This window comes from Pongo pygmaeus, chromosome 21 (assembly GCF_028885625.2).
Source record: "Pongo pygmaeus isolate AG05252 chromosome 21, NHGRI_mPonPyg2-v2.0_pri, whole genome shotgun sequence".
NCBI lineage: Eukaryota > Metazoa > Chordata > Mammalia > Primates > Hominidae > Pongo > Pongo pygmaeus.
In genome coordinates, this window is record NC_072394.2 from 66,042,745 (window position 1) to 66,055,171 (window position 12,427).

The following is a 12,427-nucleotide window of genomic DNA, read 5'->3' on the forward strand; positions in this document are numbered from 1 at the left end:
ACTGCTGGCTCCCAGAGCCCTGACCACTGGGCCTGCTCACTGGAGTCTGCAGCACTTCCTTGAGCCCACACGGGGATAGGTGTTCCCTCAGTGGCCGAGTGCACAAACCACCTAGTGTCCCGCAGGGCAGCCCAGGCAGCAGCCCTGGTTGGGGGTATGGTGAAGGCCCTGGCAGGTGGCATAGTGTGGGTGTGCCAGGGGTGTGGTGTGGCGGGGTGCGGGGTGGGCCGTGGTGGGGGTGCGGTGTGGGTGTGCCAGGGGTGTGGTGCGGGCTGTGGCAGGGGTGTGGGTGTGCCAGGGGTGTGGTGCGGGCCGTGGCAGGGGTGTGGCATGGCGGGGTGCGGTGTGGGCCGTGGCGGGGGTGTGGCGTGGCGGGGTGTGGTGCGGGCTGTGGCAGGGGTGTGGTGTGGCGGGGTGTGGTGTGGGCAGTGGCGGGGTGTGGCGTGGCGGGGCACGGTGTGGGCTGTGGCAGGGGTGTGGCGTGGCGGGGTGCGGTGTGGGCCGTGGCGGGGGTGTGGCGTGGCGGGGTGTGGTGCGGGCTGTGGCAGGGATGTGGGCAGTGGCAGGGGTGTGGCATGGCGGGGTGTGGTGCGGGCCATGGTGGGGGTGCGGTGTGGGTGTGGCAGGGGTGTGGTGTGGTGGGGTGATGTGTGGGCCGTGGCAGGGGTGTGGCGTGGCGGGGTGTGGTGCGGGTCGTGGCAGGGGTGTGGTGTGGCGGGGTGTGGTGCGGGCCGTGGCAGGGGTGTGGCACAGTGCGGTGGGAGCATTACACAGAGCAGGGTAGGGGCTGGGCAGCTGGTCCTCTGGCCACCCGGTGCCTCCTTTCTGGAGGGGCCTGAGCCCCACACAGCCCATGCTCTCGGCCAGCCACGGTGAGCAGGAGCTCCCCCTCCAACCTGGCCCTGGCCTCGGAGACCCCCGACAGCCTGCAGGTCAGCTGGACACCCCCGCTTGGCCGCGTGCTCCATTACTGGCTCACCTATGCACCCGCCTCTGGCTTGGGACCCGAGAAATCCGTGAGTCTTGGTAGAGCCTGAGGCCGCCCCACCTCGTGGGGCCTCCTGGAAGGGGCGTGGCCACGCTGTCTGCGGAGGGCAGCAGCTCTGCCATGGCAGGATGCAGAGGGAGGCAGCTGAGCCGCACGGACGAGCAAAGTTGCCCAGGAAGTGGGCACCAAGCACCCTCCCTTCTCCTAGGTCTCTGTGCCAGGACCCAGGAGCCACGTGACACTCCCCAACCTGCAGGCAGCCACCAAATACAGGGTCCTGGTCTCAGCTGTCTATGCAGCAGGCAGGAGTGAGGCTGTGTCTGCCATGGGCCAGACAGGTGAGTGGGCACCAAGACCCCAGACCCAGGTAGACCCAGACCCTGGCAGGCCCTAGCTCCCAGCCCCAGCCAGGCCCTAGACCCCAGACCCTGCCAGCTCCAGACTCATCCAACCCCAGACCCAGCCAACCCCAGACCTAGTTGGCCCCAGGGGTCACAGGCAGGCAGGGGTCCCGGGTGGGTGGAGATGACTGGTTCCAGGCTGGCCCCACCTGGGTTCTCCAGGGACGAGGACGTGGTCTCAGTTGTCTGAGGTTTTCCACGGTGGGAGCTGCTGTTGCTGGTTTTTTGTCTCTTGCTGGTTTTCCTGGAAAACCACAGGTGCAGGGCGAGAGCTCTGAGAGGCATCCAGCCCAACCTTCCAGCTTCCCTCTGGGCTCCCCATTGTGGGGTCTTCCAGTCTTGGCTTGCACGCCCTTGGGGACGGGGTCCTCACTGCCTGGACAGTTGCCCCAGCGAGGCAGCCTTCCCATGGGAGGGGAGAGTGGCTCCTCCCATCAGGGGTGCTCCTTCCTGCCTTCTCTGCCCATGAAGGGTTCCGAGCACCTGCCATGGAGCAAACCCAAGTCCCTGGGCCCCCAGGACATGCGTGCCCCCAGCCTGCCCGCATCTTCCTGGCCCCCAGGACACGCATGCCCCCAGCCTGCCCGCACACCAGGCATCTCCCTGGCCCTGCCAGTTCACGGCACGCCTGGGTGACCGGTACCCTTGAAGGGTATCACACCCAGTGGGATGCCTGGTACGACCCTGGGCCCACCGGGCTGTCTTGGGGACAGCTGCTTCACTCAGTGAGATCCAGAGGGGCAGGGACCATCCCTGTTCCCTTCCTTTTCTGGGAGGCGTGGGGACCACAGGCCTTGTGGGCGGCAGATGGGACACAGCACAGTCCCACCTATACAGATGGAGAACAGGCCGGGGCATTGTCCACGAAGTGGCCCCTCCCCAGTTGTCTGTCAGGCGTGGGGGGCTGGGCCGCTCCCACTCACACTGACCCCGTCTCCTCTCAGCAGCCTGCCCAGCCCTCCGCCCCGACGGCTCCCTCCCAGGTGGGTCCTGCGCGCCCTCCCCTGCCTGCCCGCCCTCCCCTGCCTGCGCTCCCTCCCCTGCCTGCCCGCCCTCCCCTGCCTGCCCGCCCTCCCCTGCCTGCGCGCCCTCCCCTGCCTGCCCGCCCTCCCCTGCCTGCCCGCCCTCCCCTGCCTGCCCGCCCTCCCCTGCCTGCGCGCCCTCCCCTGCCTGCCCGCCCTCCCCTGCCTGCGCGCCCTCCCCTGCCTTCCCGCCCTCCCCTGCCTGCGCGCCCTCCCCTGCGCCCTCCCCTGCCTGCCCGCCCTCCCCTGCCTGCCCGCCCTCCCCTGCCTGCGCGCCCTCCCCTGCCTGCCCGCCCTCCCCTGCCTGCCCGCCCTCCCCTGCCTGCGCGCCCTCCCCTGCGCCCTCCCCTGCCTGCCCGCCCTCCCCTGCCTGCCCGCCCTCCCCTGCCTGCGCACCCTCCCCTGCCTGCCCGCCCTCCCCTGCCTGCCCGCCCACAGTCTCTCGGGCTCTTCCTGGGCGTGGGGGCCAAGGGTGTCGTGACCTGGGACCCGGTGGTGGTGTGGTTGGAGGATGTTTGGGCGGGTTTGCGCCTCCACAGACGTCCCTGTGGCTGGCTGGGCGGTGGTTATTCCTGCTTCTCACTGAGGGAGCCGAAGGTTGTGTAAGGTCAGGGCCAGGACCCGGCAGAGCCCAGGCAGCGCTGGGGGCCCTGGGTCCTTTCCAGCCCCATTCCAGGGTCTCTGCTGACCGGAGCTGGGGGTTTGAGGTGCCGAGCCCGGGGTTCTCATTCGAGTTGCCTGAGAGTGAGGCCCTCCCCAGAGAGTGGCTGAGAGGTGGACAGCTCAAGGGCAGGCGACAGTGCCCCAAGGGTGCAGGGAGGGCTGCCGGTGGTGAGGGTTGTGAGTCTCACCTAGGGCTTCAGCGAGTGAATGTTTGTGGGGCTGTGACTGCTCTGAGCCTGCAGCAGGGACAAGACAGAACGGTGGGACAGGCGGGGATGGTGGTAAGGCAGGGACTGCCGACTTGAAACAGGCCTTGGAAGGGGCTGCGGCTTTGCCGCCTCCTGCCCGGTGCCTGCTGGCAGCGCTGATAAGCCGCAGTGTGAATGGGATTTCGCCCTTCACTTTGTACCAATTAGTGCCGGAAAGGAGCTGGGGTTTCGAGGGTGGTGGTTGGCACCTGCAGCTCTGTGCGGTGGGGCTCGCCAGGGAATGGGGTCATCGCAGGCCCCCAGGCAGGGTGGATGGAGCGAGCCGGCCACGCTGTGTGCCAGCAAAGGGGAACTCGCTGACAGTCTTCCTCGGAGGGAAAACGACCCTGGGCGGGCGGGGGCGCGGTGCAGTGGGCTTGCTGGGGGGCAGGGGCGAGAGGTGGGAGTTGGGGCTCATGATCGGGGGCTGGGCTTCCACCCTGTCCATCTCTGGGTCTCTGAAGCTGGGCGTTTTGCCCAGTGATTTCCCAGGGTGGCCTGGGCAGTGGCCCCTCCCAGTGTGTTGGATTCCCCTGGGGAGGGGTGGAGGGCGATGCCCAGCCCAGGGCCTGAAGCAGACCCCTGCCCACCCCCCAGCCCCTGTGCTGACTTCCCACCACCCCGCTCCATCACCCCTCCCTCTCCCACTGCACTGCAGCCCCTGGGTCCCTCTTGAGTCCCCGCTCCTGCCCCTCCCTCCCTCCCCTGCCATCTCTGAGGGTCCCTCGGCGCCCCCTCCCCCTGTCATGTCCCCCAGGGTTTGACCTGATGGTGGCCTTCGGCCTGGTGGAAAAGGCTTATGCTTCCATCCGGGGCGTGGCCATGGAGCCCTCTGCCTTTGGTGGGACCCCGACCTTCACGCTCTTCAAGGACGCCCAGCTGACAAGACGGGTCAGGTGTGAGGGCAAGGGCTGGGGTGGAGCTGGAAGCCCGTGCTGGGGCCGCTGAAGGTTAGGGGGACATGGAGTCGGCGGGGCATGGGCCGGAGACCTCCTGGAGGCTGTGGGACATGGCAGCGCTGCTATGTCAGCAAACAGCTGACTCACCCCAGTACTCACACTTCAGAAATTCACATTTTACAAATTAATAAAATCTCCATGGGCAGAGTGAGGCCAGCCCTTTGGCATATTTTTGCAACCAAGTGTGGATCTATTTCCCATGTGAGCCGAGGGCTGATCAATCGTGCAGGAGCCCCAGGCTGACCTGAGGCGATGGGCCGAATCTGCCGATAGCCGGATTTAGAGGACGTGATCACTCTCAAATAGCTTTGCATGAGATTTGGGACAATTCCTGATCTCTCATGACCGCCCTCCCTTAGTTACAGAGACGTTGTTCATCGTGACTCTGAACTGTGATACATGCTGCATGATATTTTAAGTTAAAATGTTTAATTATAAAGGTGGAAGCCAGGTGTGGTGGTGCATATCTGCAGTCCCAGCTACTGGGGAGGCTAAGTCCAGGAGGTTGAAACTAGCCTGGGCAATGCAGCAAGACCCCATCTCTACAAATAAACAAACAAACTTAGCCGGGTGCAGTGGCGGGCACCTGTATTCCCAGCTACTCGGGAGGCTAAGGTGGGAGCATGTTTGTCTCAGATGGAGGCTGCAGTGAGCCAGGATTGCGCCACTGTGGTCCAGCCTGGGCACCAGAGCAACACTCTGTCTCTCAAAAAAAAAAAAAAAAAAGTTACAAAGGTGAGTTATATTCTGTAACAGAGATTTTAAAATTACAGAAATACATATATTTAAAAACTCACCTAGCACTGCTGGGGCTTAGGAAGGTCTCTCCCAGCCTGTTTTCTCCCCACACAGCCACCGGCCCATGTGCTGTGCTCGGCCCTGGCCCCCTGGTCACCATGGCGTCTTCGTGGCTGAACTCGATGACTGTTCCCCGGCTTCCCTCACCATCCTCTCCCTTCCCCCAGTCTTGCTGCACATGCCCCCTGCGCTCCGCCCCCATGGCAGTTTCTCTTCAGGGTGGTATAGTTGCCATCTGCCCTCCTCTCTGGGCAGCAGGCTGCAGAGCCCTCTTCCTCGGTGGCCTCAGGTGCACGTGCTGAGCTGGGTGTTCTTACGGGTGGGTGAGGTGGGAGCTCTGATCGCCTGCAGCCTGAGGCAGCTTCAGGGCCTCCTGGGTGGCTCCCCAAGCTCTCTGCTCTCAAGCAGACCCTCCTGGGACCAGGCAGCCTCCACAGGGCGATTGTGTCCATGAGTCACTGTTCTCAAATGAGAGCTTCTCCCAGCCTCGTGGCGTGAGCTGGCGCTTCCCATGCCTGTTTGCCCTTCCAGAGCTCACAGCCCGAGAAGTGGGGGCAGATGGTCTAGGTGCGGCCGCCCAGGGTGGACCCCCGTGAGGGCTGCCTCACTGAAAGAGGAGGGCTCCTGCTGTGTGGGGTCGGGAGGCTCCTGAGGGGGCATCACAGGTGCCCAGGCCCCAGACCAGTCTCCTCTCCGGATGGCAAGAAGGTGGCTGGGCAGGGTCTTTCTTGGGCTGTTGGTTTTCATCCCAAGAGTGAATGGAAGACAGATAGACTGTGGCCATTGGGACCCCAATTATATCAGGGGCCCGAGACCCTGCTCCCTGGACCCTGATTCAGGGGCCCGAGACCCTGCTCCCTGGACCCCGATTCTATCAGGGGTCCAAGACCCTGCTCCCTGGACCCCGATTCTATCAGGGGCCCGAGACCCTGCTCCCTGGACCCCGATTCTATCAGGGGCCCGAGACCCTGCTTCCTGGAACATTAGGGGACCAAGACCCTGGTCCTGCTCCTCAGGGTGTCTGGCTGGGCACTGGCAAGGACCCGCTGGGCGGTGCCAATGAGTGTGAGTTGGGGAAGCTGCTCCCGAGAGCAGAGCTGCCTTTCAGGAGTGACCCCGAGACCCTCCTGTGGGGTGTCCTGGGCCGGCACCCCCTCACCCTCACGGGGACCCCCGGGAGCATGGGTCTTGGTGAGCCCTTGCTGGGGTCATCTGGGATGTGACCTGGGATGGCCCTGGGCCTGGTGCCTCCGAGTACTTCTGTTGAATCCTCCTCATTCAATGGGAGGGGTTCTGTCCTTTATGTACCCCATGTTACTCATGGGGAAACCGAGGCAGGGAAGCCCCAGTGTGGCCTCATAGACCCTCAGCTCTGTGGAACCACCAGTCTGGGCTCTTAGGGAGCCAGTGCTCTCCACGCTCAGTCTACAGCTGGGAAGGGTGTGCGGGTGCAGGGGTCCACCATGACCCTCAGAGCAGCTTCAGGGACTGGGACTGGGACTGGGGCTGGGCGAGCGGATCATCCTGCCAGGCTTGGCTGCCCTCGGGTCTGCTCATGTGCCCCCGCCTTCCCCAACCCCTACAGTGACGTCCACCCAGCCCCCCTCCCTCCAGAGCACACCATCGTCTTCCTTGTGCGCCTGCTTCCCGAGACACCCCGTGAGGCCTTCGCGCTGTGGCAGATGACGGCCGAGGACTTCCAGCCCCTCCTCGGGGTTCTGCTGGACGGTGATGTGGGCCCCGCGTCGCCCCCAGCAGTCAGGAGGAGTGGGGGCAGGGAGGCCCCAGAGCCCTGGGAGGCCTTCAGAGGAAGTCCAGCCTCCAGGCCAGGCCCTCAGCGCCCCCGGGGAGCAGGGGTGTTGGTGCCCACTCTGGGTGGGAGGCAGGTGTCCTGGGCAGGGGACCGTGGGCCACATTGAGGGTTACCTCCAGCTTGGCACCCTCAGGGCTGCTCCTGGCCTGTCGTGGGGGCTGCCCTGCTCAAGGTGTAGGCCTGGCTGGTCGCAGCCGGTTCTTACCTGCTCCACCCCTTCCCTGGCAGCCGGGAGGAAGTCCCTGACCTATTTCCACCGCGACCCCAGGGCTGCCTTGCAGGAGGCCACCTTCGACCTGCACGAAGTGAGGAAGATTTTCTTCGGGAGTTTCCACAAGGTCCTGGAAGGCTGCAGCTCGTGCCCCTCTCCCCCGTTCCCCCAGCTCTGGGGCAGCCCAGCCCCACAGGGACCTGCCGGATGCCAACTCTTCTCCCTAGGAGAGCAGGACCTTCCTTGGGAGGGAACATTGACCTGGGGCTGTGTCCCTCTACCTCAGCTCTTCCATCTTAATTGGAGTTGAAGAGCCTCCCAGCCCGTCTCTTTGGGACCCACAGACCCCGGGAGGCTCCTGCAGCAGGTGCCATTTGGTCCATTTTACAGAGGGGAAGCCGAGGCCCAGCAAGGGGGGCTTCTCCCAGGGTCCCCCGAAACCTGAGGTGAGGTCAGGCTCCTGACCCTACGCCCCGGGGATGGGTGTTACTCCCCAACTCTGGCCTGGCCTTGGGGGCTCAGGTGGGCACTGGCCCTGCCTGGGCTGTGGAGAACCTCCCGTGCCGTCTCGCAGGTGCACGTGGCTGTGGGCCGCTCTAAGGTCAGGCTCTACGTGGACTGCCAGAAGGTGGCTGAGCGGCCCCTCGGGGAGGTGGGCAGCCCACCCGCTGCCGGCTTCATCACGCTGGGGAGGCTGGCCAAGGCCAGGGGCCCCCGGAGCAGCTCGGCCGCGGTGAGCTGGGCCCTGCCCACCTGCTGGGCCACGCTGGTGGGGGGCTGGCAGCCGCTCTGAACCCCAGGGCTGAGCCAGCTCCCCTGCGTTGCAGTTTCAGCTCCAGACGCTGCAGATCGTGTGCAGTGACACCTGGGCCAATGAGGACCGGTGCTGTGAGCTCCCTGCCTCGGTGTGCCCCGTCCCTTACCCCTGTTCCACGAAGCAAGTTAGGGCAAGTGCCCACTGAGGGTCACAGTGCGTGGGGTCAGTTGACCTGTCCAGATTGTCACTGTGCTGGGAGAGATAGGGGAAGGCTTTCAGAGGAGGCAGCCTCAGGGCCAGTGGATGAGCCCAGAGGGGCTGGACAGAGGGTCCTGGAGGCCCTGGGGCAGGCTGGGAACCCCTGGCTGCACTCAGGGTCACGCCCACTTCTGTGGGCCCAGCCAGGTGCAGATGAGTCAGGGAGGGGCACACAGCCAGGCCAGAGTGCCCCTCCCATCCTCAGTGACTCCTCTGTATACCCTGTGCTGGGCTTGGCCATACTGGGGGCCCAGACAGGGGAGAGAGGCAGGGAGAAGGTACCATTCTGTCCTGGGGCTCATGTGGACAGTGTGGCAGGATGGGAACCCAGGGCCGGCTGCACACACAGGGGCTTAGTGGCCTGAGTCCGGGACCTGCCCACTGTGTACTTGTGCCCCTGACCTTCACCCCTGCCTCCCAGGTGCAGGTCTGGAAGTCTCCATGGAGCCCAGGTGTCCTTGGCTAATCTCAGCTCTAGGGTCAGGCAAGAGCCAGGGAGAGGGTCTCTAATGAGTAGGGTCTCTCTTCTTCCAGAGGGATGGAGAGACCTGCCCGGCCTTCATGTCTGCCTGTTCCTCAGAGACCCCTGGGCCCCCAGGACCCCAAGGACCCCCAGTGAGTCCAGTGGCGTCTCCCTGGGGTGACCAGGGAACCCTGACCAATGTATTGCTGCCACTGGTGGATGTGAAGCCCAGGCCCTCCGGCCCTGGTCCATCCCCCCGTCCTGCCGCAGAGTTGGGATGTACTTCATGAGCCTCTTCCCTGCTGCGCCTGCCCTGGGCCAGGAGACAGAGGCCTGGCCCAGCCCCTTCCTTCCCCCGGGCTAGGCCTCCCCCACAGACCCTCCTCTGGTGCAGAATCCAGTGATTCTCAATGTCAGGGTTGGGAAGCGGGGCGAGGCACAGCTCCTTCCTTCCCCCAGGCTGGGCCTCCCCAACGAACCCTTCTCTGGCGTGGAATCCAGTGTTTCTGAAGTGTGAGGCTTGGGACGGATCCAGGCGACGCTGGGATCCAGAACTGTGCTGTGGCCACAGGGTGTGACGTGGGCTGGCTGTGAGTCACAGCCACTTGGACGGCCACTGTCCTGGGTGCTGGCAGCCCAGCTCACCTGCAGCAGGAGCTATAGGGGCCCTCTACCCAGGCCTCAGGGAGGCGGTCCTCCAGGCCTGGGGCCATGGGGTGGGTCCTGAGAGGTCCTTGGACCTGCCATGGCTGCAGCTGCCTCTGCTCACCCCAAGGTTCCAGCACCCCACAGGTGACGGCTGGGGCTTCCAGAGCTGGCTCCCTGGGACCGGTCAAGCGTACTCACTCTGAGCTCAGTGTCCACAGCCCTGTCTACTCAGGGGGCCGGGGTTTGAACCCAGAACTGCCTGACTGTGAGAGGGAAGGATGGGCTAGTGCGTCCTTGCCCTGGAAGCCCCTTCTCTTCCCCCTGACAGCAGTGGACAGTCTGGGGCTGGGTGGGGCTAGGGGCTCAGGGTGGGCTGGGCATGGGGCTCAGGGGCTGGTCTGTGCCCCTCTACCTCGGTTGGGTGGTTCTGGGGGTTTATCCCTGTTTGTGCCTCTGCAGGGCCTCCCTGGGAAGAATGGCACCCCAGGAGATCCTGGCTTCCCAGGGCCCAGGGTAAGTTTTGGGGAGCCCTGGGAGGTGGGGGGCCTGGATCCTACCTACCAGAAGAGGACACCCCTCCCAGTGCATTCCTGAGAGTGCAGGGAGCTGCACGCAGCCTCCCTAGGCAGGGTGGGGTCTCTCCAAGCTGCAGACAGGCAGGGGCCCCAGCACCTCAGGGGTCCAGGGAGTTTGGGCTGGCCTCCCCCATGTGCCTGCTGGGTGCCTGGCCCGGGCCTGGTTGTGGTGCAAGTCCCCTTTTCAGCTAGATAGGGAGGATGAACCTCATGGCCCAGCGGGGAAATCTGAGGCTTAGGGAGGTGAGGCCACCTGTCCTGTTGGCCCTGAAGGCCGCCGTTGATTTCCATGGGGCAGGCACGAGCCAGATGCCTTGTGTGTGCCGGGCTGGGCCCAGGAGCTTAGGCCCACAGGGTATTTTCAGATGTATCTAGGCTCAGCACATGCGCGGCGTGCAGGGAGGTGTTTCGGGGGTGGAGGTTCTGGTTCTGCAGAGAGGGATGTTGAAGACAGCGCGCCCAGCGATGACAGCAGCCCCCCACCCCAGGCGCGAAAGGGCCGCCCTCCAGGCTCGATTCTAAACATTTACCTAAACCACGGTACTGCACAAGCGTGACACAGATGCCCAAGGTGTGGTCGGCGTGCAGCGAGGCCGCCCTCCTCCCGACCCCGACACCCACCTCTCCCCCGTCAGCCTTCCAGCGAGTTCCACATCCCCGTGAGCAAAGACGTGCGCCTGGCTCTGGCGGAGCCGTCCTGTTGCACCTGCGCTGCCATATTCCCTTTGTCTGCAGTTGTGCTGGAGCCTGAGAGCGCATCTCAGGCACAGATTCCCTAGGACAGTCGCTGGGTGGAAGGGCACACGCCCCTGTGCTTTGGGGTGGATGTCCCCACACTGGCCCCGCAGAGCCGTGCGAGGTGCTCCCCCGCGACGAGCTACCGGTGACCTCCCACCCCCATCTTGCATTCCTGGCTGCTTTGGGAGCTGCGTCTCATAGATGAAAATGCATTTCTCTTCCAAGTAGCGTGAACGCCCTTTGAAAGTTGCCAATATTTTCTTGATGGAGACGTCCTCTGACTTCTTCTCCACTGTTCTTTTTTCTTAATAATTTGTGGGCACGCTTTTTACTTGCTGGAACCAGCCCTGTGTCTGTGATGTGAGTTTTGACTGTGTTTGGCATTTTCTTGTCTTTTGACCTTGTTTGCGATGTGCGTTTCCATACGGATTTTAAAATAACTTTTACGTAGTCCATGTTACTGCTCTGTTCTGTGGCTTCTGAATTTTGTATCCTGTTTTAAAAGGTCTCCCTTATTCCGAGAGTAGAAAGCACGCCGCCTCCTGATTCCTCCTGGTGCTTCCAGGCCCTTTTCAACACTCCCAGGTGGATTCCTCTAGAGCTGATTTTGTTACAACGCTGGGGAGGACAGAGGACGGGGAGGACTCCACCTTCACCTCTTCACAGACCACCTGTGGTCGCCTGAGTCTTTCATTACACAGCCAGCCCCTCGCAGAAGTTAAACGCCCTTGCTCTCGTGCTGTCCCAAGGCCCCTGTGTATTTTGGGGTTTTTCAGATGCTCCAATCTGTCCCGTTGATTTGTCTGTTGTTCACATGCAAGGGCTGTGCTTCTTAAATTATTACAGATTTCTTTAAAATTTTGATGCCAGATGGGCTGGTCCTCTTTTGTATTATTCCCCCAGAATTTTCCTGGCTCTCTTTGCTTATTTCATTGTTCAGTGAACTGTAGAATCGACTTATCCATTTAACTTAAACAATTCAGTTGGTGTTTTTATTGGAACCGCATTCGCTTTATAGATATACTCGGGAGCAGATGATGTTTTTATGATGTTGAATCTTCTCATCCAAAAACACAGCCATCCTGCCTTTTGTTCACAGGGCCTATTGTGGCCCTCAGTACAGTGTGGGGACGGTCTCTTCCTACAGACCCGCTCGGTTCTCCTTCATCCCTATGTATTTCCTCTTTTTTGTTGCTATTATAAGTGAGGTGTTTTCTCTCATTACAGCTTCTCCCTCATTATTTTCACACTGGCCGTTACCGCTGTGTGTGATTTTTGTACCCAGTTTTCTTTCTCAATTATCTTCTTTGTGATTTTCTTGGATTTTCCAGGTTTACAGTGACATCACCTGCAAATAAACACTTCACCTTCGGCTTTTCAGTCTTGATGACTCGAATTTCTTTTTCTTGTCTAATGGTGTTGGTGAATACTCCAGAATTTTGTCAGAGAACAGTGGCAGTAGCAGATACTCTCATTTTCTTCGTGGCTTCACAGAAGTGCTTCTAGCATGTGGCCGTTAAAGTGCCGTCCTGGAAGCAGAGACAGGTGCATTTTGTCACGTGGTAGTGAAGTCCATCCACTCTTCTTTTATTAGATTTAAAACATCAAGAATGCACGTTAAACAAGCTCTAGTGCTGTTATGGACATAATGAAATGGCTGTGCGTCTTGGAGCTATTAATTGTAGGATATCCCTAAATACTGGGTGATTCCTGCATCCGTTGAAAATCTGACATGGTCGCTGAATTCTCGTTATCCGTGTCATGTGCAGCAGAGTTCAGCTTGCTGACATTTCGTTTTGGATTTTGCATTGATGCTTCTAAATAAGACTGTCGCAGTTTTCTTTATAGTGTTTGGAACCTCAATTTGCTTTGTTCAAAAGATAAT

The 12,427-nt window shown here is 61.8% G+C and overlaps 2 protein-coding genes across 3 annotated transcripts in view; one reads left to right on the plus strand and one right to left on the minus strand.

Annotated features, from left to right (window-relative positions):
* COL20A1 (collagen type XX alpha 1 chain) overlaps positions 1 to 12,427 on the plus strand; it is a 42,105-nt gene that overhangs the window by 19,765 nt on the left and 9,913 nt on the right. Inside the window, exons 18-27 of one of the 2 annotated variants that reach the window (XM_054467264.1) lie at positions 868 to 1,016; positions 1,197 to 1,326; positions 2,337 to 2,372; positions 4,080 to 4,218; positions 6,665 to 6,807; positions 7,121 to 7,230; positions 7,678 to 7,836; positions 7,931 to 8,008; positions 8,653 to 8,733; positions 9,689 to 9,742. In XM_054467264.1, coding sequence (XP_054323239.1) covers positions 868 to 1,016; positions 1,197 to 1,326; positions 2,337 to 2,372; positions 4,080 to 4,218; positions 6,665 to 6,807; positions 7,121 to 7,230; positions 7,678 to 7,836; positions 7,931 to 8,008; positions 8,653 to 8,733; positions 9,689 to 9,742 — 1,079 coding nt within the window. Of the gene's footprint in view, positions 1 to 867; positions 1,017 to 1,196; positions 1,327 to 2,333; positions 2,373 to 4,079; positions 4,219 to 6,664; positions 6,808 to 7,120; positions 7,231 to 7,677; positions 7,837 to 7,930; positions 8,009 to 8,652; positions 8,734 to 9,688; positions 9,743 to 12,427 lie in introns of both variants that reach the window. The other variant, XM_054467263.1, reaches the window with a different exon arrangement.
* CHRNA4 (cholinergic receptor nicotinic alpha 4 subunit) overlaps positions 12,006 to 12,427 on the minus strand; it is a 34,532-nt gene continuing 34,110 nt past the window's right edge. The window contains exon 6 of the mRNA XM_054467266.2: positions 12,006 to 12,071. Coding sequence (XP_054323241.1) covers positions 12,045 to 12,071 — 27 coding nt within the window. The 3' untranslated portion in view covers positions 12,006 to 12,044. The remainder of the gene's footprint in view (positions 12,072 to 12,427) is intronic.